The sequence below is a fragment of the Melanostigma gelatinosum genome (genome assembly GCF_949748355.1).
Source record: "Melanostigma gelatinosum genome assembly, chromosome: 2".
Lineage (NCBI taxonomy): Eukaryota > Metazoa > Chordata > Actinopteri > Perciformes > Zoarcidae > Melanostigma > Melanostigma gelatinosum.
In genome coordinates, this window is record NC_136635.1 from 9,142,064 (window position 1) to 9,165,173 (window position 23,110).

Below are 23,110 nucleotides of genomic sequence, written 5' to 3' on the forward strand. Positions count from 1 at the left end.
CTTTCACTTCATGGTTTTTTTTTCATTGTAATCTCTTGAATATTGAGCTCAATTCTCATGCTCTTTTATTCAACTGCTGAATATGCTTTTTCTAGATTTGTGAAGAGCAGTTCTGTTTGTACTTTGACAGCAATACGATCACCTTGCACGCTCGCAGCAACTGAACTGGAGCTTTCCCATGATGTGATGCAGCTACTGTCACAAAGTGTGACAAAGTGTGTGTGTGTGTGTGTGTGCGCGCGCGCGTGTATGTGTGTTTATGACGACTTTACTCAAGTCCTTACTCATAACGTACAGGAATTAGATTACTGATAGAGCAAAAACATGTGGTTATGATATTATGAATATAAAAATAATAATTGTAAATTAGAATCAAGTGTATATGTTTCTTATTCTGTGGATTCTGGACACATAGTCATCTATGTTTATTTTATTTATTTATCTATCTATCTATCTATCTATCTATCTATCTATCCATCTATCTATCCATGTCCTGATTTCTTAGAGAAAATGCAAAATACATGAACTGAAAGGTTTACTATATTTTTGGTGCAACTGCGTTGCAAATATATATATATATATATTGGCATACACTGGTGATATCTAATACTCTTGTGCAATTATCATACCTTAGCTGGAAACTGGGAGGATGATATGAATCTTGAACATTTATAAAGAAGTGGACTGAACAAAACAACTGTGGCTGCTCTACTGGAAAGATTTGAGCAGGAAACAGGTCTGCCAGCAAATGTCTTCATGATGGTTGTCATAACTTCCAACGTTCAGTGGAAATTACCAAATGCCTCAGAAATGATGTAAATTCAAGAAATGATACTCTGTTCTAAGGATTATTCTTTGGAGTCATGAAGGAAGTCATCCAGTAAAACCAATCTTTTTGAGGCGTTTTAATTGACGGACCTCTGACCAGAATTGAACCAGGAACGCTATGAACACCAGCACACCCTTTAAAAGTTATAAACACTAATGCCAAATACTAAGTGAGGCAAGAGTTTTAAATAAAAATCCTGACATTTCTGTTTGTGTAAACACTGTTAATTACATTTAGCATTGATTAATACATTTGACACCCGTGATATATTTTGACATTATTAAGATATTATCATCAATATCATAAGATTGATTTCTACCATATTGCCTGGATGTAGTGCTGTGACTCAAGCAGTCCATTCTGTTACTAGAGATCGCAAATATAAACTTGGTATAATAGAGTAAGTACAAAATAAGCTTGTTCTATTGTGTTATTAATTTGTTGCTCTGCATTATAGCGTCAGCATGCAAGTGTAAATGTAGGAACATAACAATAAGTATCAGGCAAAGTGCTTAGATTGATAGAATATGAGCCGGACAACCCAAGATACTGAAACATATTCTGAATGGACTAAGGGGTCATCCAGCTGGAAACAAATCACATTTGTATTAATGTGGGGCTCTTACCAGTGTGCATGGCCCAACTCCTGAACAGTGTAGCGTCTCGGTCAATACTCCATCCATGACGAGCGGCGTGTATCCACGGGATTTGGAAGATTCGTGCTGTCTGTGGAATACAATAAAACCCCGGTAACACGGAATACATTGTTGACAGGAGTATTTCATGATGCATTATTCTCTGTCTGCTGCCCTAAGTGATTTCATCTACAGCAAAACGTTTTGCACCCAGGCACGCATGGGTTTGTCTGGGATGAGGGTGAGATGGAGGGTTCTACCTGGTCCAGCCAGCTGACTCCTGGATACCCCCCAGAATGAATCTGCTCCTCCAGCCACGGCCTCAGCCTCAGCCGGCCTGGTTGTTGCATGCTACAGTCCAAGCTTCAGGTGAGCAGAAAGGTGGAGATGTGTCACCGGCTACACGGGAGTTTCAGTAATAACAGAAAATGTCTCAGGAGCTCAGATTTAAACTGAAGTGACTCTTCCTCCCCTTCCACCCTCGCTCCTCCGCTGCATTCTTCCAACCACCTCACAGTTATGACAATCCCTGTAACCCTCCAATAACTTTCCTCGCTGCTTAGGTGGCTCCTCCAATTACAGGAAGTACTGTACTGTATGTTGATCTCTTCATGGCAGAGACTGACGTGGAGTATGATGAGTTGTGAAGGTCCTTTTAATGCTTTAATGTCCTTTTTAAGCCACCGTTAACACTTCAAAGCCACCTAGTGCATGGGTGCTAAAAGTTTGGTGATCATATAGTTTATCATGTGGTTCCACACGAAGCGGGCAGCAGTGAGACAGTGTGTATTCATGTAAAACAACCAGGTGGAAGCAGAGTTCAGAGAATGGGACAGATGAGCAGCTTTGCATGTTGCAACAGTACTTTTACTTTTGAAGGTTATATGAAAGAATGTATTATTATTCTGTTGAATTAAGCAATAACTTTTAATCTGTATGCCTTTTGTTAACACTGTTGCACTTTGATATAATGTCATATATACAGTGCACATTTTAAATGAACATAGTATGTTCTTTGGACATAACTCACTGTATTGTCAACACTGCAGCCGTTTTAGTGGCATTAAAACAGTATTCTATATTCAATCATTCTCATGGTAAAACTACACATATACACTACATGACAATCTATAATAAAATGACTCATCTCTTACTATTTCATATTATATCAACATGAATCGATTGATTAATGATATTATATTATAAAAACATTGTGTAATTATACTAAAAGGATATTGTATTATATATATACCTCTAATGATCTAGTAAGCGATATATGATCTTTATATTTTTAATGAATTATAATATTCTAGTTTTACAATTAACGATTACTCATGTTTATAATATCAAAATAGCTTCATGGTCAAGTAAATGTATCTGTACTTCCAGCCAACTGACAGAAAATGCATCTCTCTGTATCTAGCCATGGGGTTAGTTTTACTGTCATTTGTAGATGAATTTTGTCTTCTGCCTCAACAATGACTAAAATGATGAAAACATTAAAAACTCAGCAGCAATGTCCCTTTGAAGCAAACACAAGATAATATAAACAACCTTTATTTGAATGAGGCCCAGCAGAGGTTGTACTTCCTGCGCCAGCCTCAGGAGCTGCTGATTCTGTTCTACTCCACCATCACCCAGTCTGTTCTCTGTTCGTCCATCACTGTGTGGTTTGGATCGGCAACTAAACAGGATAGAAACAGACTACAACGGACTGTCAGGTCTGGTTCCAGCCTGCCGTCCATCCTGGACTTGTACACCTCCAGAGTCAGGAAACGGGCAGGAGAGATCACTGCAGACCCTTCACACCCTGGACACAAGCTGTTCCATACGTGGCCAATAAATCTGATTCTGAATGATTTTCTACCAAAGAAATGTGCCTGAACAGAGGTAAATAAAGAGGGAAATAACCTGTGTTTCACTAAAGAGATCTAGTGCTGATTAAAGACGAGGCTACCACCAGCTCTTTGCGTGTCGTGAATTCATTGTGAAATAAGAGTCTGTGTTTGTCTTTGAGTTGTCTTCGTTGTGACGAATATAGCCTGAAGCGATGTGTGTTTCTTTGGAAGTGGCTCAACAGTTCCAGAGAAGAGCTATGAGGAAGTAATTTCACAAGCCCGAATAGCACCAGCTCATTATGACAGCTGTCTGCTTTCAGACGTTTACTCGTCAGTATTGATGGCCAAATTGGGTACATGTGCCCTTTTCTCATGTTGACTCCTCTAGTCAAAGTAAGCTTAGAGAGAGACTGAAATTATCTCCCAGAAATGAGCCTTCTGTTAACTCACATTTCTACTGAAGTCTTATGAACACACAACAGCACAGACTGGATAGTTAGACATGATTTACAGTGACGCAGTCCTCTTTGCTTTGTTCAACATTTAGGGAACACATTTGACCTTACACATAACATATTTGAATATGACATGTGAGTTACGGACATGCGAGCAACTGTATCTGTGTTGTTCAAGCACACATTTAAAACTCAAAACAAGTGAATCCTGTTGATGACAGAAATGTTGCGTGAATATTTTTATGTGCAAACGTCAGGGATTTTTTTCACATCACAGGCAGTCATACACTTTAACAGTCATGTTATAATTGAGAAACTAATGTCATCTCAAAGTCCGCCTCTACCTCACTCTCATCATCTACATTTCTCAGCAATTAAAAAAAGCTAAGATGACACACAACAAATGAATGCATAAAAAGTCAGCCCTACACACTCTGATAGCCGCTGTCTGAGGTTAATGGCATCGACTGGTCAGCAGGGATCAAACAGAGAAAAGGTCTTTGGAGCTCAGAGAGACACTGACCTCCCTGGATATTGTTAATGAAACAAGGGAAGCTTTCAGGCATCTTGGTCAATACTTCCTCTGTATACCTGTTCAAATGTTCCTCTTTCTCATCCCTTCTCTCCTCGGACAACAAAACATCAGGCTGCTCCACCAGATTCTGAAATGGCTGGTAGTCGTCATCCACTGGAGGAAAGCTGCATGAGCCTGCAGGCACGCAGCCGTGGCAGGGGTTTTCATCACATATAGCTGCCCCTTCAGTTTTTCCATGTTGCTTTGTCGCACCACGAACCGCCTCCTCAGAGCTCTCACAATTGGCCTCAACTCTGGACACAGGATCACATGACCCAATTGTGTTGGTGCCGCTGGAGACGGCGGACAAACTGAAGTCTTCTGCATGTGAAAATGCCCCAGAATCTGCATTGCGCTGCTGGTATGAAATGTCCATTGGCATAATAGATGGAACCCCTGGTAGTGAATTAACAAGCGGACACGTTGGTGCCTGTGGGTCAACACAGGTCACAATGTCACCCGCACTAGGACGGTATGCAGAGTCACAAAGCATTTCAGCCGGCGTCTGGACCTCAGAGCTGTCCATCAGAATCTCATGTGGGTAGCTGGGAATGAGGATGGAATAGGTTTTGTTGTCAAAGCCGGATGACCAACAACTCATGTCATCAGCTCGGACACCACAAGGGTTGTATGGAGAGGAGAGTAAGCCACTGTCTTTGGTGGTCAATGGTGAGAACGGGCCAAAATTGGCAAAGACTTTTTTAAGGGCATCGTCAACAGAGGCTATAATGTCAGCAGGTTCTGTATTAGCATAACTGAGACAAGAAGAGCCAGAACTGATTCCACTACTTTGCTGAAGGCTTCCACTGCTCGTGTCTCCCAGTGACCCCTTCGACCTGAATAGAGAGAAACAGACTTAAAGAGCCAAAAACAAACGCATATAAATCCTTAAGGAAATGTTCTGCAGCCACACTAACCATAGTTTGCTGTCATCTGGAACAAGGATCACAACACAGGCAGGGGAGACGAAGATTGTTCCAGGCTCCAAGACCTGCAACAAGGAGGATAAAAACAATTACAACTACAGATTTGAAACTTTTTGGTGAAATGGGTCAATTTGTAAAAGTTATTTGAACTGCTATATATGTTTACAGTGCAGCCATACAAACTCTATACTGTATTCAAACGTTTCAATTGAAGAGTAGAATGCAGAATGTAAATGCATTGAATGGCTAATGTTCGAAAATGCCCAAACCAAACAGCATTAAGGATTAAAAAATATGCTGCTCACATGTATTAATTAAGTAAGATAAACAGATGCAACAATTGAAGCTGCAAGTATTTATTTGTATTTTCAGCCAGCATCAAGTTTACATCATAGGTGACTCACCTTTGGCTTGCTTGGATGAATAACACCAAGTTTGGGATTTGGACATTTGGCAACTGCGTCCCTCCACTTTGTTTTGAGCCTAAAATCAATTCGACAAATCAATTAACAAAAATCCCAAACATGTCACATAAACACAACACAGGAGTTACAGTGTAGAAGTAAAAAGCCTTGCATATAATTCACTAATAGAGAAATGCAAAAACTACTTTATGTCTGTTCATATCTGCATGACTTACTTTACATAACAGATGAATATCACACCGCTGATGATGACTGCAGCAAAACTGAGGCTGATGATGATAACCAAGGCCAGGATAAAAGGGGACATAGCTGTGAAGTAAGATGTATGAGGTACATTTAGAAATCACAAATGACATGCAGTAGAGAGACAAACTAGAGACAACTAGAGCCACTTGCTCATATGGTTATGGAATCTCTCACACACACGCGCGCACACACACACACACACACACACACACACACACACACACACACACACACACACACACACACACACACACACACACACACACACACACACACACACACACACACACACACAGTGTCGTTGTTTACGTTTGCTAAATTTGGCCAGCAGAGCTCCATAATACCGCCTCAATGCCCCTACAGAAACCAGGAGAAAAGCACATATTTGCCCCATAGGGCAAACGAGAAAATGGCTGAAGTATGTATATGTTTTCATGCTGATATTTTAGGCCTTTGGTGCCATGATGTGATGTTTATGATTCTTGATTGAATGAAAGACGTCATTGTGTAGTGCAGTGTGACCTGATTGGTCTATGTGGGTCCATCAACCTATTTAAGACATGCTCTCCTATTGTTGTAAATAAAACAGAGAAGATGACACTTACCAGTTGTGAATTCCACCTCTTTACTACTGTCACTGAACTTGCCATAGTAGTTTGTTTTCACGCTGACAACATATGTTGTGCTTGGGTCCAAGTGTCGACCAAGTATTTCATAGGAATTCCATTCATTATTTGTAGTTGGTGTGACCGCAGGTTCCTGGTATGAAGAAACAATAATTATAAAAAGCAGCAATCATAGTCTCTTTAACTTACCGGCAACCTGACATAACCAAATGGCCAAGACTAAGTCTAGGACAAATGTTTAACAGTGTTTAACGAAACTTATATGAAATTGCTCCTACCGTTTTTGTGTCTCCTTTTTTATAGTAAGTCAAATAATGTTTCAATTGAGTCCTGATATAAGGTGCCATGTGTGTATCCCATGTGACTTCAAAATTCCCATCGGATTTTTCCACTGAGCGGATTGTTGGGGTGTTAGGCTTTACTGTAGAAGAAGAGAGATAAGAATAGTAAGAGGAATGTTTCATAACCTCCATCCAGTCTGACATCCATTCACTCTTCACCTGGATCTGGAACCGTCTATATCTGGCAGCTACAGGTTATTTGTAGGTATTGAAGTCAACTCACTGGTGTCTGTGACGCTGATGATTTGGGATTTTATGATCTTGTCTCCTTTCCGAACTGTGGCTGTATGAGTCTCCCCCAAGATCAGACTCATTTTAACGGAGCAACAACACCCTCCATTGTCACACTGTGTGAAAGTGCTACTCCCAGTCCTGTGGAATACAAGATGGCATACATCATGTTCTAAATCAGTGGTTCTCAACTGGTCTGGCTGCGGGACCCACCATCACCCCTTAATGACAAGCCGGGACCCACGACCCAAATTATATAGATATAAATATATATATATATCTATATAATTTGGGTATCTATATTCAAGAAGTCTAGTCGTAGTAACGTCTCTGTGTAGTAAACAACTGTCAAATCAAATAAAGAAAGTACACCAATTATATTTTAACAAATATTATTCTCATTTTTCAAATTTAACTGGATGGATTATAAATAATACATAGAAATACATGAATAAATGTTCTTCTCATTTCATGTAAAATAACGGCTGGATTAAAAAAGAAATTACTGAATGAAATTCATATTAGCAAAATAATTTTCACTGAATTGCCCTGCAGCTTTAAATTCAATTCATTCAGGGTGAAGTGAAAAAGCCACAATTTATATTTTTCTCATCTTCTAAAAAGAGAAATTAGTGTTTGACTGGACAGACTCATGTCGGTGAATTCTTCAGAGTAATGACTCTGGTCTCTCTGGCCATTTCTCTCTTTTGGAGATCGTCCTATGATTTGACTTTCACGACTCACACCTTAATAAACAGTCCTGCTCTGCTCATATGTCCTCGTCTCTCCCCGTGTGTCACGGTGTGTGTACATCTCACTCAAGTCAGGAAACTTGACAGAATAATCATATTTGATTGGCTGAGCTTCATCACATGATGTGATTCACGACGCATTGGGGTGTTTTTCCTGCACCGCTGAACAAGTGCCGTAAATGCTGGAATAATTCCGCTGCATAAAAATGCCCTTTAAAATAAAATGATTTTTTTTTCTTTTTTTTTTTTGTCAGGCAAAGGCCCGCGACCTACTGAAAACGGGTCCGCGACCCACCAGTTGAGAATCACTGTTCTAAATAGCCTATATGATATATTTGTATTTCAGTTGATATTTAACATTACATAAGAAAAACAATGCCTGAATCGACACAGAACTCATTCAAAACAAAGCAAAAAAATACAGAATAAATGGCTTTGCAGTGAAACACATAGGCTAACAACTACAAAAAACAAAACTCACTCATTGAAGTCGTTGCCCCGGAGAGTCAAACTGTATTCAGTGCAGTTTTGTGCTCCAAAGTGGCAAAAGAATCCCGTAGTATAGTCGTTGGTACATTCAAGATGTTGGCCTGAAAGAGACACACGAAGAAAATAATTATGATAATGAGTTATTGCATAGACTACAAACGATGTCTATTTCCACGATACGTACCAGAGAGAGCTGTTGCAATATTCCCTAAAATGAGCAGGACAAAAGATATCCTATCTCGGACGCGCCTGAAAGAAAAAACAACAGCAGATGTTTTCTTCACTCTAATGCGACAGATTGGATGCTTTAAGTAACACAGACACTTTCCAAGACTCCGGATTACCTCTTTGAATCCATGCTGAAACCAATTATTCCACTTCTCCTTCGAAACAACAATCCAAGTCACCTACGAAGCATTTTGTGAAAATGGAACGTAGGCGTGTTTACATGACAGTCTCACAGTTATCCTGATATGGAAAGCTGTTACTGGAAATGTTGCGCCACTAACTCTGTGGAAGAGCCTCACATCACACGCCCATTTCCTCAAAGAGTGAAAAGAAGGCAACACACTCCCCCAGCCGACAGCAGAATTAAGTACAAGCTATACGAACATAAATCACAATGTAGAATGATGCAAAATAATAATAAGTAAATAAGTGGATACACCAGTGTAATAGGTGGCCATATGGATTAAAAGTGGGGAAAGAATCTCTCTCTCTCTGTCTCTCTCTCTCTCTCTCTCTCTCTCTCTCTCTCTCTCTCTCTCTCTCTCTCTCTCTCTCTCTCTCTCTCTCTCGCTCTCTCTCTCTCGCTGTCTCTCTCTCTCTCTCTCTCTCTCTCTCTCTCTAGTGCCATCCAGTGGATAATCGGTGTTTCGCATGTGTAATTAAATTAAAACAGACTATAGGAATAAATGTAACATTTGTCGAAAAAAACTGACCTGTCTTGGTGTCCCAAAGTCATTTCATTATCCATTTGTGCAGTTATTATTTTGACTAATCTGTTTGATGTAGGACTTTAAAAGTACCCTGAAAGTCCCTAACCGGAAGTCGCAGGTAGGCTACTCTCGTGTTGCTGTTCGGATGATTAAAATGTCTAACGTCAGTTTTCACAGATCACCACGTGCATCAAAGGCTTGGATCGCGCTGAGACGACTTGACAAAAACGGTTCGTATGTTTCTGCACGTGTTATGACTTTTACAATCAGTTATTGATTATTCTTCAGCCGCTGCTCTCTGTTTGTGTCCGCCTGCGTCGGTGTCCATGTCAACCAGCCTCTTTAACCCATTAAAGACTCACTGTACGCTCATATTGCTGTCATGTCATGTATGAATAACGTGAGTATGCTGGATACTCACGTTATTCATACTTTCATTCTTTTACTTTGTTTCTACTTCAGCAATTGGTCAGCTGTAGCTAATGAGGCTTGTATCCATAAATGGTCAAAGAGGAGAGCAGCAGCTGCATTTGACTGTTGAGTGTTAAGTGTTTTATTCTCTGGTGTAGTATTTTAAAGAGGGAAATAAACACCAATTTAATCTGAATATGGATTACGGTAAAACGGAATGATTAGGGCCAGCTGTGTGTGTGTGTTTGCGATTTTATTACCGGTATATGTTTTTCCACAAAAGGGACAATTCTTAAAATTACATCTACTGCTGCTCCCTCATTGAAATATCCAGAATATACAAAGATGCAAATATTTTCTTTCTGTCAAAAATTTAAATACTGGACACACTTCACGTTAACGTACATTCTTTATGTGTACTGGAGGTTTTAATTGTCCACATCACACTTGTGATGGATCTAGCCTCAGTGGCATACTGGAGCGTGATGTTTATTATCTTAATGGTTGTTTCTCACAGTACAGTAAGAAGTGAGATTCTGTCTCCACAGACACAGCCTGGCTTAATGTGACTGTAACCGTGTACTCTCTTTACTTTACTTTATGATTTACTGGTTTCATTCCAATATTTGGAATTATTTTCTTTTTGTCTTGAGATGTTTTGGTTGGGCCAGGTTGTTTTGCGTCATCAATAAAGCCAGTAGTTATAACACTTTTTCAAAGGTTGACATATTAGATAGTGGTAGCATCTCATGTTGTGTCCGTTGCAGACGACAGAGTGGTGGCTCTTCGAGAAGTGTCCATTCCTCCAGCAGCTGAGGCCACCGTGATCATACAGGTGTGCAAGTGAACTCCACCTGTTGTTTTTATTACTATAGTATGTTCTTGTTCACCTATTTAACATCAAAGTATCAAAATATAAAAATTGAAATGTTAAAGATAAATAACTAAAGCTCTGTGTTTTTTTCATGTCGTATATTTTCACGTTAAATCCTTTTTTCAGATTATCACCACTACCTTTGGGCTGAACTCTTCCGATGTCATATTCAAGGTACAATGACTCTTTTGTCCTAATGGTAGAGATGTAGCCCTACTACAGAAACGCATGCGTCTGCAGAATATTGTTAAAAAAGAAAGAAAAATCAGTTTTTGGTTGCAGCTGAAATTGTGAAATGACTTGTGCTTTGGTCTGTTTGCAGTTAAGGAACCACCGCGGCTCTCTGATCCCTCTGAACAGCTCGATCCCTGCTAACAGCAAGCACATGTAAGGAGTCTTTGACTGCACACAGTTAAGTCTCTACATCTATTCAGTGCATACTCTTATTAATTACTACTGGTGTCATGTGTTTTTCACCACAGGCCTTATGTGCTTGAGGTAGCCAAGATCTTTCAGCATGGTAAGAGTGGACTCACTTTTTGCACCTCGAAAGCTTGCTGACAATATCGTATATCTTGTTTTTTTTCATCCATTAATTAATCGTTTACCATTTGGATTTTTAATTAAATGAAACAAACGAGATATGACATAAATCGTTATCTTTAGAGATGCTGGTGGGCACATTTTATTACACTTAGCCAGAGCTAGGCTCACTGTTTCCCTCTGTGTCAGGTCTGGGTGCTAAGCTAAGCTAACTTGTCTGTGGGCACCCGTATAAACAGATAATAAATGACAACATAACAAAACACAGTTGTAGTGATATGAAAATATGTCCTCTCAGAAGAAGTTATAATTGTTTACAAATACTGTACATTAATAAGCATGGCTGCACACAACTACATTATAGTGTTAAATACTATTACACTATGTTGAAGCAGATGACATTTAGATTATGACATAAATCCTGGTTACATAAAGTACAGGTTCAACCAAAATGGATTGCAATACATTTTGAGTCACAAAGGAGGAGAAAAGGCAACACAGTATCGCTAGTCATATAGTTCCTGGTTAACTACACATCTGTCCACAGCTACAAATGTTTATCAGCATCTGGATTTGTTGGTAGTGTATATTGTGTTCTCCTTTGTGCATTAGAACACATAGTTGCTGCAGAAATGTGATAGTACTCCTTTACTTTTGCCTCAATCAGTTATTAGCCATATTCATATTCAAGTGAAACTCAAATTCAGTCTGAAGGAAAGGCAGTTTTAGATATCTGTCACGGTTGTGATGTCTCTGTTCCCAGTGCGTCCAAAGCCCAGAACCATTACCATGACTGTGATCAACAAGAGCATGAAGACCAGGCTACAGACTATTGACAAGAGGGTAGGATTATGAATGATTCATTCAGAATCACTCAGCAGTGCTGCTCCAACATAAAATGACCTTCCTCTCTGGAGGAGAAAATGTTCAACCACGCGTCCTTTGAAATAACCATTTAGTATTTATGTAAAACTGTCAATGAGATTATCTAATGTAGAACAATACTGCCAATAACAATACAAAAATACATCTTCTCTGGGAAGGGGGAAGTTATTTTCCTTCAGACAAATGAGAAATTAACAAAGTAATAGTGTTGATCATTTTTCAGAAACGTTTTTAAGATTCAGCATTTTGAATTTGGAGTAGATTCTTTGTGGCTAGCACAAGCTAGTTTGCTTGTTTTATTGTATATATTCATTTTTAAAATGTACTATATTTTCATGGGAGTTTTATTCTGTATTGATCGTAAAGCTTTATTACTTGCCAGAACTTGCATTGAGATTCCATGTTTTATTACAGATTCAGAGACTGGAGGAACTTCTGCCTCAGATCAAACTCAGACGCAACGAAAAACTAAGCCAGGTACTTTTCTCTGGGCCTTCGTCAACAGTGAACACAACGATAACCATAACACATTCATGCATATGAGTGTAACCCTGGCCACTTACTCATCAGACATGTTATTTGATTGATTTTGTTTGTGAAAATGTGACCACATCACCGTGATAGTGTATCTCCACATCCACTTGACCGCGTAACACTTTCGTGTCTGTCTTGTCGCAGGAGATTGAATGTCTCAACCAGAAGTTGAGGTTTCTTCATAAGAGAATGCAGGTGAGTCATTGTGATCATGACCTTGTTGAAGGTGCTGCTGGAGTTTTTACCTCTTTAGTCATTCTGATCAAACATAGAAAACCTAACTTAATCAAATTAATGTTTAAACCTTGCAAATTGCAATTTTCCAGAATGTATAGTATTTAGCTGCAACCGTCTCAGAAATATGTTCATGTATGCTCCAAGTCTCTACGCTGTTTCTGCAGTCTTTGTATTTCTTACTGCATGTCATTATTTTTCGGTTTCATGTTTGCACACACTTCCTTGCTCTGTTTTAAGGTGGCAGATTCTCGCAGCTGGAAAGGGGTGCTGACCAGAGCCCCTCTGTGGTAACAAACACTCACATTTCTGGCTGTTTTAGAAAACACAAACCATCAGTGGGACTATGGTCACTCTCTTCATTCACATTTTACAACTTATTTTAATAGCTACAAAGTGTTTTCAGTAGATTAACTGCTATTTATGGTATGTAAAACAGAAATATTTTATATATTTTTCTGCCAGGAAATGTAGTCACTTTGGTATAATTGAGTAACAACATATTTGTAACACTTCTGTGCCGTGCGTTACTAGAACTACTATGGTAACCAAGCAATGGGTTGACCAAATGATTAAATGTAAACTGTGATGTAACCTTATGTTGTGTACACCATGAAATCAATTAAATAAAGGAGAACAAGTGAGATTCTTTTCTTTTGATGAACGGCTGCGTTTTTTTGTTTCTCTTTGATAATTGTTCTTCTCTGTCTACAAGTAAGTGAAATACATATCAATAAAAAACAAGTCTTTTTTAAATTAAAATCCCTCCAGAGCTTTTTACTGCCAATCGTGTGATCCACATCCAACCCAGTAGGCGGCGACCGTGCGCCTCTAAACTGGCTCTCTAGCCGCCACTAAACCAAAACAAGCAGAAGAAGTACGCGGTGTCTACGGTAGAGACGTTAAGAATCTGAAATTGACCTACTTTCTACGCGTGTGTGTTTTAGCTCTGACCCACACATGGTTCTATCTTTATGAACAATTGTTGGTGTTAAAGTTGCTGAGGTTGCATGTAGCGTTAAGTTAATACAGCACTCCGTTAGCCTGCTAGCTGCAGCCAGGGGTCCGTGCCTCAGAGAGAAGAAAGAAGAAACCATTTTTATTGTCATATACACATACACGAAATTTGACGACAGCATTTGACCCATCCCTGTATATAGGGAGCAGTAACTCAACGTTACTCTCCAGAGAGGCCGGCTGGATGCCTGTGAGACGGGCTCTGGTGGATTGTGTCGTGCTGTCTCTGCAGAGTGCCTGTGTGTTTTATCCGTGCTGTAAAGACTGCTTCTCGAGGATTGATGCTGAGCCGCAGGACACGACGAGGTAAACACACTAAACAACCAACGAAGAAGATTCATTTCAGTTCTGAAGGGGAAGCAGTGGGTCCATGAAGTGTATTTTCAAAACTTTACATTAACTAATTGAACTGAAATCAATTCCAGCACTTCATTTTGAAGTACCGTTAGCTAGACGATATAAAGGCTGTGTTCTTGCATTGCAAATTAGATCGATAAAACACGCTTGACACATCCACACAAGTTCACCTGTATTCTCTGTCTGTCCACCACAGATGCAGATGTTCCAAGTGTGGTTACAGCTGTGTGAGGGAGCAGGTTGATTACAGATATCGTCTCTCACTGAGGGCGGCCCGGGACAGCTCCATATTTGGAGTAACAGTATTTGGAGCCTGCTTGAACCCATTCTTTGGCATTCATGCAAGAGGTTTACAGAGGTGAGCGACGGGAAGTTATCTTTCAACCAACTCAAAATGTCTGCACTTATTACTCGGTCAACCTCCGTCAGTCTTGTATCCATATTAAGTGTGAACATCTTTTATTTAGGTAAGATTTTCAATTACTCTCTCAAGACTTAGCTCTTTTTAAAGTTATCTTGTTGTAGTTAGAAGACTCAAGACTGTGGCCTAAACAACACGATTATTAGTATTAATCTGGCAAGTGTATTAACCCTTTATGATTTGTTTGTGTCCGGTAAGGTGACATAACTGTCATAAAACACTGTGGGAAACCCGTGTAAGTCAGTGGGAAGACCCGTGTTTATTTTACTCGTGTTAAGTGTGGCACATTTAAAAAGCTCATCTTGATATCGGTGCTTTCTCTCTTTGCCAGTCCAGTAGAAAGCCTTGTGGGTCTCTGTTGTTTCTGTAATGCTGTAGGTTGGTGGAGAACTCGGATGGACCATCAACCAGATCCACGTTGCTGATGAAGGCGGTCGAGGATTGTTTCATTGGCAGACATTTTGTCTTTGGTATAAAGGTACAATTGCAATTATGTATTGCTCTACTTAGCTGATATTAGCTCATCATTCCATACATATAGATATGTATCTAGGTGTATGTGTTTATGTTGGCCAACAGGTAACTAAAAAGTGTTTTTGGTAACTTGGAAACAGAGTCACCATTTCATAGTTGGCCCACCAGAGAGCGGTGACAAGTTAACAACCTGTTTAGTATGTATCGTGTTCAAAATTCTTTAAAACAAGACTAAGAGTCGACACAGCAATGCTACCGGCTAAGTAGGCTGTACGTTGATCTCAATCCTAAAGTTGCTCTGCTAATATGCAGATGTTTACATCTGGTATTCTAATGTTTTACTTTAGCATAGCTGCATTTTAATAATTGCTAAATAGAACAGAACACGAAGTTGAGGCTGGTGGGAATGTCATTAGTTTTGCTGATATTGGAAAAAATACATTTTCACCTGATGATGGGGCTAGAGGAAGAATTAAGGGATCAACAAAGAGATTACAATTCATTCTTAGGGGAATGTGCACGTCTGTACCAAACTTCACAGCAATCCGTCCAACGGTTGTCAAATACATTTGAAAAAAAAACCACGAACCACAGACGTCGACTACATGGTGGCAGAGGAGGAAAGGTCAGGGATCCCTAAAGTCTTTAGGATTCATCCTCTAGAAGCCTTGCATGCCTCTACAGAGCTCCAGACAACTCTTCCAGTGCTACCAACTTTCTCACTGGTTGCATCCTTTTGCATCTTACATGTACAAAACTAAATGAATATTGGTTTTTCACACCCAAATGTTCCAGTTTTGATCCGGCAACATGTCCAAAATATGTGCTTCATTGAATTAGTTTAGTATTGAGGCTGCTTGCTCTCAGATCCCTGGTCTGCTCTTTGTCCTTTTAGGTAACCCAAGCAGAAAGTCTGCCTTGGTTAGGACTGCCTGCTGCGAATGGCTCCAGCAGTAAAGAAGCGGTCCACTTTATTGCCAGTCAGATGATTCTCCCCACAGCTGCAGGCCTGGAAGGCTGCACAGTGCTCAGTTATTATCAGATCCTTCTACAGAGAGCTGCAGAATATGAGCTGGGATCCACCGATCCCAGCAAAACCTCCAGACCCCCAGCAGCTGCCCTGCTGCTGATTCCTCAACATTGTCCTGCCGGCAGCTTCAATAACTCCACACTTCCTGCCTCAGGTCTTCTTTCCCAGTCACCACAAAGGTAATAACACGAGGTATTGCTTTCTGTCTGATAACTATCTCTACCAAGCGTAGCATGAGGAGATTTTGTGTTTGGTCGTGTGTGCTTGTTTATGCATCTGTATGTCTGTCCATGGCTAATCTCGCACATTTCTGGACCCATCAGCTTAATAGTTTTGGTGCTCAATTGTGACTGCATGCTCAGGGGCCTCTCATGGTTGATAAGAGTCACTACCTCCAAGTCTGAGGCCATGGTTATCTGGTTAGAAAACACTGGTTAAGAGACAGTCACTGTCCAAAGGATGGATGGATGGATGTTCAAGTCTCTCAGGGTCTTGAAAAATGGAGTGGGAGATGGATAGGCGGTTTGCTGCAGCGTCAGGTGAGGCCTCCTGGATGCCTCGGGGTAGACCCAGAAGATGCTGGAGTTATTATATATCTCGGCTGTCTTGGGAACGCCTCAGCGTCCCCCAGGAAGAGCTAGAAAATGTTGCTGGAGAGAGGGACGTCTGACATACCCCGCTAAGCCTGCCGGGCCTCGGATGAGCCGAAGATAATGAATGAATGAGTGAATGAGTAAATGAAGGATGAACGTATTCTTACGAGCTCACTGTTTGGCCTGTGAGCTCCTACGAATTGTGTCTCTGAAAGTGTTTTCTTTTAAATGTAAGAAAAAAATCAACACACTGAATTTGCAAAGAATAAATCTAACGGTCTTTATTCAATAAGACGGGAGAGGAGGCTGTCTATGGACAGTCCTAAGTGTCTTTTGAAACCTTCTGTAAGTCTGCTCTTGATTCTCTCGATCTACTGTCAAAATAAGGCTAGTTTCACATGCTTTTTATCTTAATACTTCACATGTGCCTTTTCATTTTTTTTTTCTTTGAATTGCTTTTCTTTTCATCCTAGTTCACAGTACCAGGATGGCACCCTTGCTCCCACCCCTCCATGGGAACAGTCCCTTGGACTGGTTACTTCATCAGCAGAGCAGGAGGAAGACTGCAGTCTCCTGGACAGCAGAGATGAGAACAGCCGACAGACAGAAAACAGAAAAACAACCCATCGTGCACAGAGAGGCTGCCCGCAGCGCCGTGAAGTCACAGAGGAGAAAGCGCTGTCGCCTCTGCTTTCTTCAGAGTGCTCTACTTCCAAATACCCGTGCTCATCAACCGAGAAAGCCGTTGGAAACACGTCGATCACGAACACTTGCTTCAGTCCCCCCCCACCTGGCCACAGCATCTCCAAGGAGAAGACGTTTTCTACCCGACAACTCGCCCAAACATTCTTGTCAAGCTCATTGGCTTGGGAAGATTTACCGTTCTCTGAGAGTCTTTCAGAGTTTTTGTGTGAGGATGACAAACATTTTGAGATTGTTGGTGAAACGGAACCACATCGCAACATGCGAAATAAGAAAGAAACAAAAAACAACCTGGAAATCAGTTCACAAGACAATAGCGTATCACATAAATCAACTGCTGCTTGTCAAACACAGGTAACAGACATCCAACCACAGATATTACTGGATATCACCAATACGCCTGGACCGGATGGAGGTGACGGACATGATTTACCCGACCAGGTGTACAAGACCCCTGTTGGATGTGCATTCAAGAGTCAAGCCAGGAACATTTGTACCCACGAGTGTAATCAGGAGGATGAGAAAGCTCGTTCTCTGTCTTCTGAAGAAGAGCAGCTTGAAGGAGATACCTACAATTGTTCGGCAGACCTATTCGGTAGCTCACTCCTTATCGAAATGAGCACAAACGAACTCGACGCGCGTGCCGAAACTGTCAGGACGAGCACAGAAGCGTGCCCACTGCTCCCCAAAGCTAACAAACGGCACCCGAGGAGTGAAAAGGATTCACATTCAACACCAGACACACAGAGACGGAGAAGTAAAAGATGCATTAACAGAGACGGTTTAATTCCAACAGGCACACGAGGTCTTGATTTCATCCCTCCCTCTCAGTCCACCCCCATTATAAAGGTGAAAGGCTCACCCGCCTCCTCATACAGAAACTTGACATCAGCTGAATTCAGTTCACAATTTGACAGTAAAAAGTCAGCCAATAGCACCTCTCCTCTTTGTAAATCAAACTGCGTCAGTGCTCACCAGCTGTCCCAGTGTGGCAGAGAGTCTACAAACGAAGACCTGGTGTGGAGTAAGACTTCCTGCCATAGATGTAACCCCGAAAGGGGGTTCTGGGAACCAGACGAGCATAAAAAACGTCTGCTGGCTCCGCAGCACCCACGGGTCCAGAGAGGGTCTCTGAACACGGGGTCAACCGGAACCATCAACCCCGGGTGTGACTCAGGTGATTGTGATGTGACTGGCTGTGATTATGAGGACAGTGAAGTTATTATTCCTTCGACTCCTGTTGCTGAAACACGACTGAGTGTGAAGCTCAGAAGGAGAATGCAGACTGGAAACAGCAGCGGTCGTTTAGGTTATTCTGGGGAAGGGCAGCAGGGAGACAGAGTTTATTGTAGAAGAACTCAAAGCTTCACACCATCACAGAGAGCTCTGGCACGAACAGAAGATTGTGACCGTAAGACGGTTGATGAGGGGATTCTGGACGGATCTCATTGTTACCGCCTGGACGATGAGAACGAGTCATGTGATTGGTCTAGAGATCTGTTCTCTGACTCGATCTGAGAGGTTCTGCTGCAGACTGTCTGATCCAAAAATAATTAACTTTTTGAAATGTATTCCAGCTCGTACTTCACTCTGTGCAGAAGGATCCAAGAATAGATTCCATACATCAAATACTAAACATAAGAGAGAGGCTGTTGAAATGCACGACATGTGCATCCTTACTTGCGCCACTTTCTGCTATATGCACTTTATCTTTATGTCATTTTTATGAAATCAATCTTTATGTAATCATTTGTGGGTTCAGCAGCCTCAGGCACACCTATTGACGTGCAATTTCCATTGACAAACGTGCAGTGAAATGGGTGACTCGCCAGAAGAGTGAGCACTCTTACGGCAGCAGCTGGGGCAACTTCTTATCAATGCCTCTGGGTTTGTAATCGCATATGGATTTATTGTTTGGATGTCCACGTATACTTTTAGGGATTGCTTGTAAAAGGAAGATTGTCTCGTTATGCACTTTTAAATATTCAAAGGCTTTACGTCAGGGGTCTCAAACTCCCGGCCCGCCACGTCATTTTATGTGGCCCGCGAATCCCCCAGCAAAAGTATTTTTTTCAACTTTTAAAAAAAGTTAGACTTGATGATAAAAATATCCCCATAGTCAAAATTATGAGATAGAAAGTCGAAGTTATGAGATAGAAAGTCATAGCTATGATAGAAAGTCATAATTCTGAGATAGAAAGACATAATGATGAGATACATAAACACAGAAGCAGCTCTTTGGCTGGTTACTGTACATGTGACATGGAAATGTATTGTGAGTACATTGAAGACTACTTCAAACGTGGCTTTAAAACACATGAAATACTTCATGTGGGATTGTGCAAACGCACCCTTGAAAGGATTGTAAGCATTGAACAAAGTTATTGTATTAACTTGTCTTTGATATTTTCTTTAACAGTTTGATCTTTGATAGAGTAATGTGGGTTTCTTAACCCTAAAGTAAAAGGATTTACCGTACTTTCCGGACTATAGAGCGCACCGGTATATAGGCCGCACCAGCTGATTTTTAACAGAAGAAAGAATTTGTACACAGATAAGCGCACTGGTCTATAAGCTGCAGGTGTCCCTGTTGAACAGCAAGATGCTTTTAACAGTACCGTACTAAAGTTGTCTTCTTCTATGAACATCATAACATGTTGCTAGCTTCTAAGCTAATTTTAACATTACGGCCAATGGGGAAATGCTAACCGCGATTAGCATTAGCGAATATATAATAGATCTTTGTACATCTTTTCATGCAGACATACTTGCATTACAGACTAAGGTCTCTCACGGCTACCAAACGAAAAGCAATGAGGCAATACCGGTAACTGTTGTTGCTCATAGCTCTGAATAGCTGTTGTTGCCAAGCCAGTTAGCCGTAAATGCTATTCAGAGCTATGAGCAACGTCCACACGCTGCATGAGAAGATCAGCTTTTTCTCAAGTCTGCCAGTGGATCCTAACAGCGCGGAACAGTGTGACAGAATCCACCTTCACCAACGGGTTCCGAAAGTCTGGGATAGTACTAGATTAAGGGGACAGCGTAATGCGTGTTTTTGTGTGCGTGTTTTTGAGGTTTGCAATATAACTCTGCTGTCCGGAGTCTGCATTTGGGTCCTTGGGTAAGTTATAATAGAAATGTGCTTAAATATAGTTTTACATTTATATAACTGCATGTACGATATTTTTACACTTGAAGAAACAATAATCAAATGCAGACAGTTATTTACCAATATGTTAGGAGTAGTTACATTTACACAGTCTTACATTTACAACCGGCCCTTTGAGGCCGACCGTGATGCTGATGTGGCCCGGAGTGAAAATGAGTTTGAGACCCCTGATTTACGTGGAAATGTCTCGTTAACTAAAAGCTTCAGATCAGATGAACTTTTGAACATTCAGGTGTGTAACTTCTTTTTTTTTTTTTTTCTTTCTTCTTTTTCTTTTTTTTTTACCTTGTTTGAGGTATTTGCACCATGACATGTAGGATGTGTCGCTGACTGTGTTGTTAAGACGTTCTGCTGCTGCGCCCTCGTCATTGCTGCAATATACTCATAACCCTGTCTGTTCTCCGTTGGTTCTACAACCATGAATGCTATTAAAGTAAAGTAAAAGGATGATATGTATGATTTGGTTGTTATCTGATGAATTAACTGCTGATTTAAAATATTAAAATTGTTGTCACAGACATTTTTTCTTGTGTTTTAGTCTTTACGAATAAAAAAGTTGAGGCAGACAAGACGTAATGGAATAAAGATCCCCAGCTGGAACCAGAGTCTTCCCCTTTCAGTGTACGATATGTACCCCAAGGCCAACAAGACGCGCTGTCACTTTTAGAATGCTGTTCTGCGGCTACTGTTTGTTTTTTGAAGGGGTGTTAATGTAGTGGTGAGTGTGGACGGTGTCATGCCAGGGAGATAAGAATAGCAAGTCACCAAAATATCATGTCTACAATGTCCTGGATGTGCGAGTATGAGAGAGTGAGATGAAGATGATGCGTGTACAAATGGAACAAGGAGTTAACTGCTGGTGTGTGTGTGTGTGTGTGTGTGTGTGTGTGTGTGTGTGTGTGTGTGTGTGTGTGTGTGTGTGTGTGTGTGTGTGTGTGTGTGTGTGTGTGTGTGTGTGTGTGTGTGTGTGTGTGTGTGTGTGTGTGTGTGTGTGTGTGTGTGTGTGTGTGTGTGTGCGTGCGTGCGCCGATGTGGAAGTTACAGCATTTGGTTGATCTCGTCTGTCCTAAGTGCCACATGTAGCAAGTTTGCGTTCAAGCTCCTGAGGTACACATGGGACATATCTTGTGATTATATGTGTCCTGAACCTTTTACTTTGGGCTTGGAGCCAGAAAGCCTTTCGAGTAAAGGCTTTCGGGGCTTGTTTTTTAGCCGTACTACTGTAGCAGGACTGCTCTGTTGGTCGGTTGGTCCGTCCCTTCGGTCCAGACTGAAATATCTCAACGACTGTAGATTTCCATTAAAGTTTGGGCACCATGCATGTCTGTGCCAGAGGATAATTCTTAATGACTTTGAGAATCCCCTGACTTTTCCTTTAGTTTTCCTCCATTAGAGTAAAATAATCCTGCAACTTGACCATGAAATCGGATGTCGACATTCAGGGTCTTTGGAGATCCCCTGACTCCTCATGAAACGCCATCATTCGGTCAAAATTCAAATCTGTCCTGTAGGTCCAGCACTACAGCCTCGAAGTTCAGTTTCTGCCCTGTTAACCTAAAAACTACAAAACTGGGAACTCCCGAAAAAAATCAGTATATTTGCAAGTCATTGAGCCATGCGACACCTGTTGAGAGCCCCTGTTCCTAAATATGCTGCAATTGTACAAAATAAGTGGCATGTCTGTGGCTTGCTCTTGCAGTGCTTCTGCACGTTGAGTCCACTTTACACTGCATGTTGTTTGTATAAACTGGTCAAGAACAAGACCCTGTGCTGCACCTTGTGCAGAAAGGTAATCCAGGACATTTGTACTTGACAGTTTAACACACTGACACAGATGTGCGACAGAGAATTCTGGCTCATTTCCTACTGCAATAAAAATCGTAAATATATCCATCCTTGAGTGGTAGTAAATAACCAAGTGTCAGTTCTTTGAAATACAAAGCACTGTATGTAGAGTGCCCTTCAGAATCATTGGCACCCTTAGTGAATATGAGCAAAACAGGCTGTGAAAACATGTCTTTGCTGTTTATCCTTTTGGTCTTTCACTCAAAATATTCACAAAAATCAAACCTTTTCATTGAAGTAAAATTATTGAAAGAAAAAAAAAAAAGTTTACCATTAAATACATATTTTCTCCAAAACATGGAGTGCCACAATTATTGGCACCCCTAGAACATCTCATGATTAAAATCGAACTGAAGTATAATTCCAGTCATATTTTTCTTAAGTGGTCAACCGTGACTTTCTGTTTCACTGGGGTATAAATATGAGGTGACACAAGAGAAATTCCCTTAGTCATTCATCACTATGGGAAAGACCCGAGAACACGACGAAAAGTTGGTGAGCTGTACAAATCAGAAAATGGACATAAGAAAATCTCGAAACTGTTGAAAATACCCATTTCCACGATACCAGGGCAATAATTAAGAAGTTTAAAGCGACAGGAGATGTTAAGAATCAGCCTGGAAGAGGACGTATGTGTACATTGACCACACGCACTGTGAGGAGGATGCTTCGACTGGCAAAAGAATCTCCAAGGATCACAGCTGGAGAATTGC

At 40.8% G+C, this 23,110-nt stretch overlaps 2 protein-coding genes across 3 annotated transcripts; one reads left to right on the forward strand and one right to left on the reverse strand.

The window, feature by feature from the left end:
* Positions 1-3,992: 3,992 nt before the first annotated feature.
* On the reverse strand, positions 3,993-8,841 carry LOC306796015 (uncharacterized protein). Of its 2 annotated transcripts, XM_079294778.1 has the most exons (11): positions 8,712-8,841; positions 8,552-8,616; positions 8,360-8,468; positions 7,119-7,267; positions 6,833-6,975; positions 6,534-6,687; positions 6,238-6,285; positions 5,898-5,991; positions 5,662-5,740; positions 5,249-5,322; positions 3,993-5,167 (listed from the first exon to the last, which is right to left on the reverse strand). In XM_079294778.1, exons 1-11 carry the CDS (start codon positions 8,723-8,725, stop codon positions 4,183-4,185), a joined length of 1,914 nt encoding a protein of 637 aa, XP_079150904.1. In that variant the 5' UTR covers positions 8,726-8,841; the 3' UTR covers positions 3,993-4,182. The 2 variants fall into 2 exon arrangements, with proteins under 2 accessions (XP_079150904.1, XP_079150905.1); XM_079294779.1 differs by lacking the exon at positions 6,238-6,285.
* Positions 8,842-13,857: 5,016 nt separating this feature from the next.
* Positions 13,858-20,950, forward strand: ddias (DNA damage-induced apoptosis suppressor). Its single transcript, XM_079294253.1, has 5 exons — positions 13,858-14,109; positions 14,357-14,518; positions 14,960-15,059; positions 15,951-16,264; positions 17,152-20,950. The coding sequence occupies exons 1-5, from the start codon at positions 13,988-13,990 to the stop codon at positions 18,896-18,898; spliced, it is 2,445 nt and encodes an 814-aa protein (XP_079150379.1). The 5' UTR covers positions 13,858-13,987; the 3' UTR covers positions 18,899-20,950.
* Positions 20,951-23,110: the final 2,160 nt, after the last annotated feature.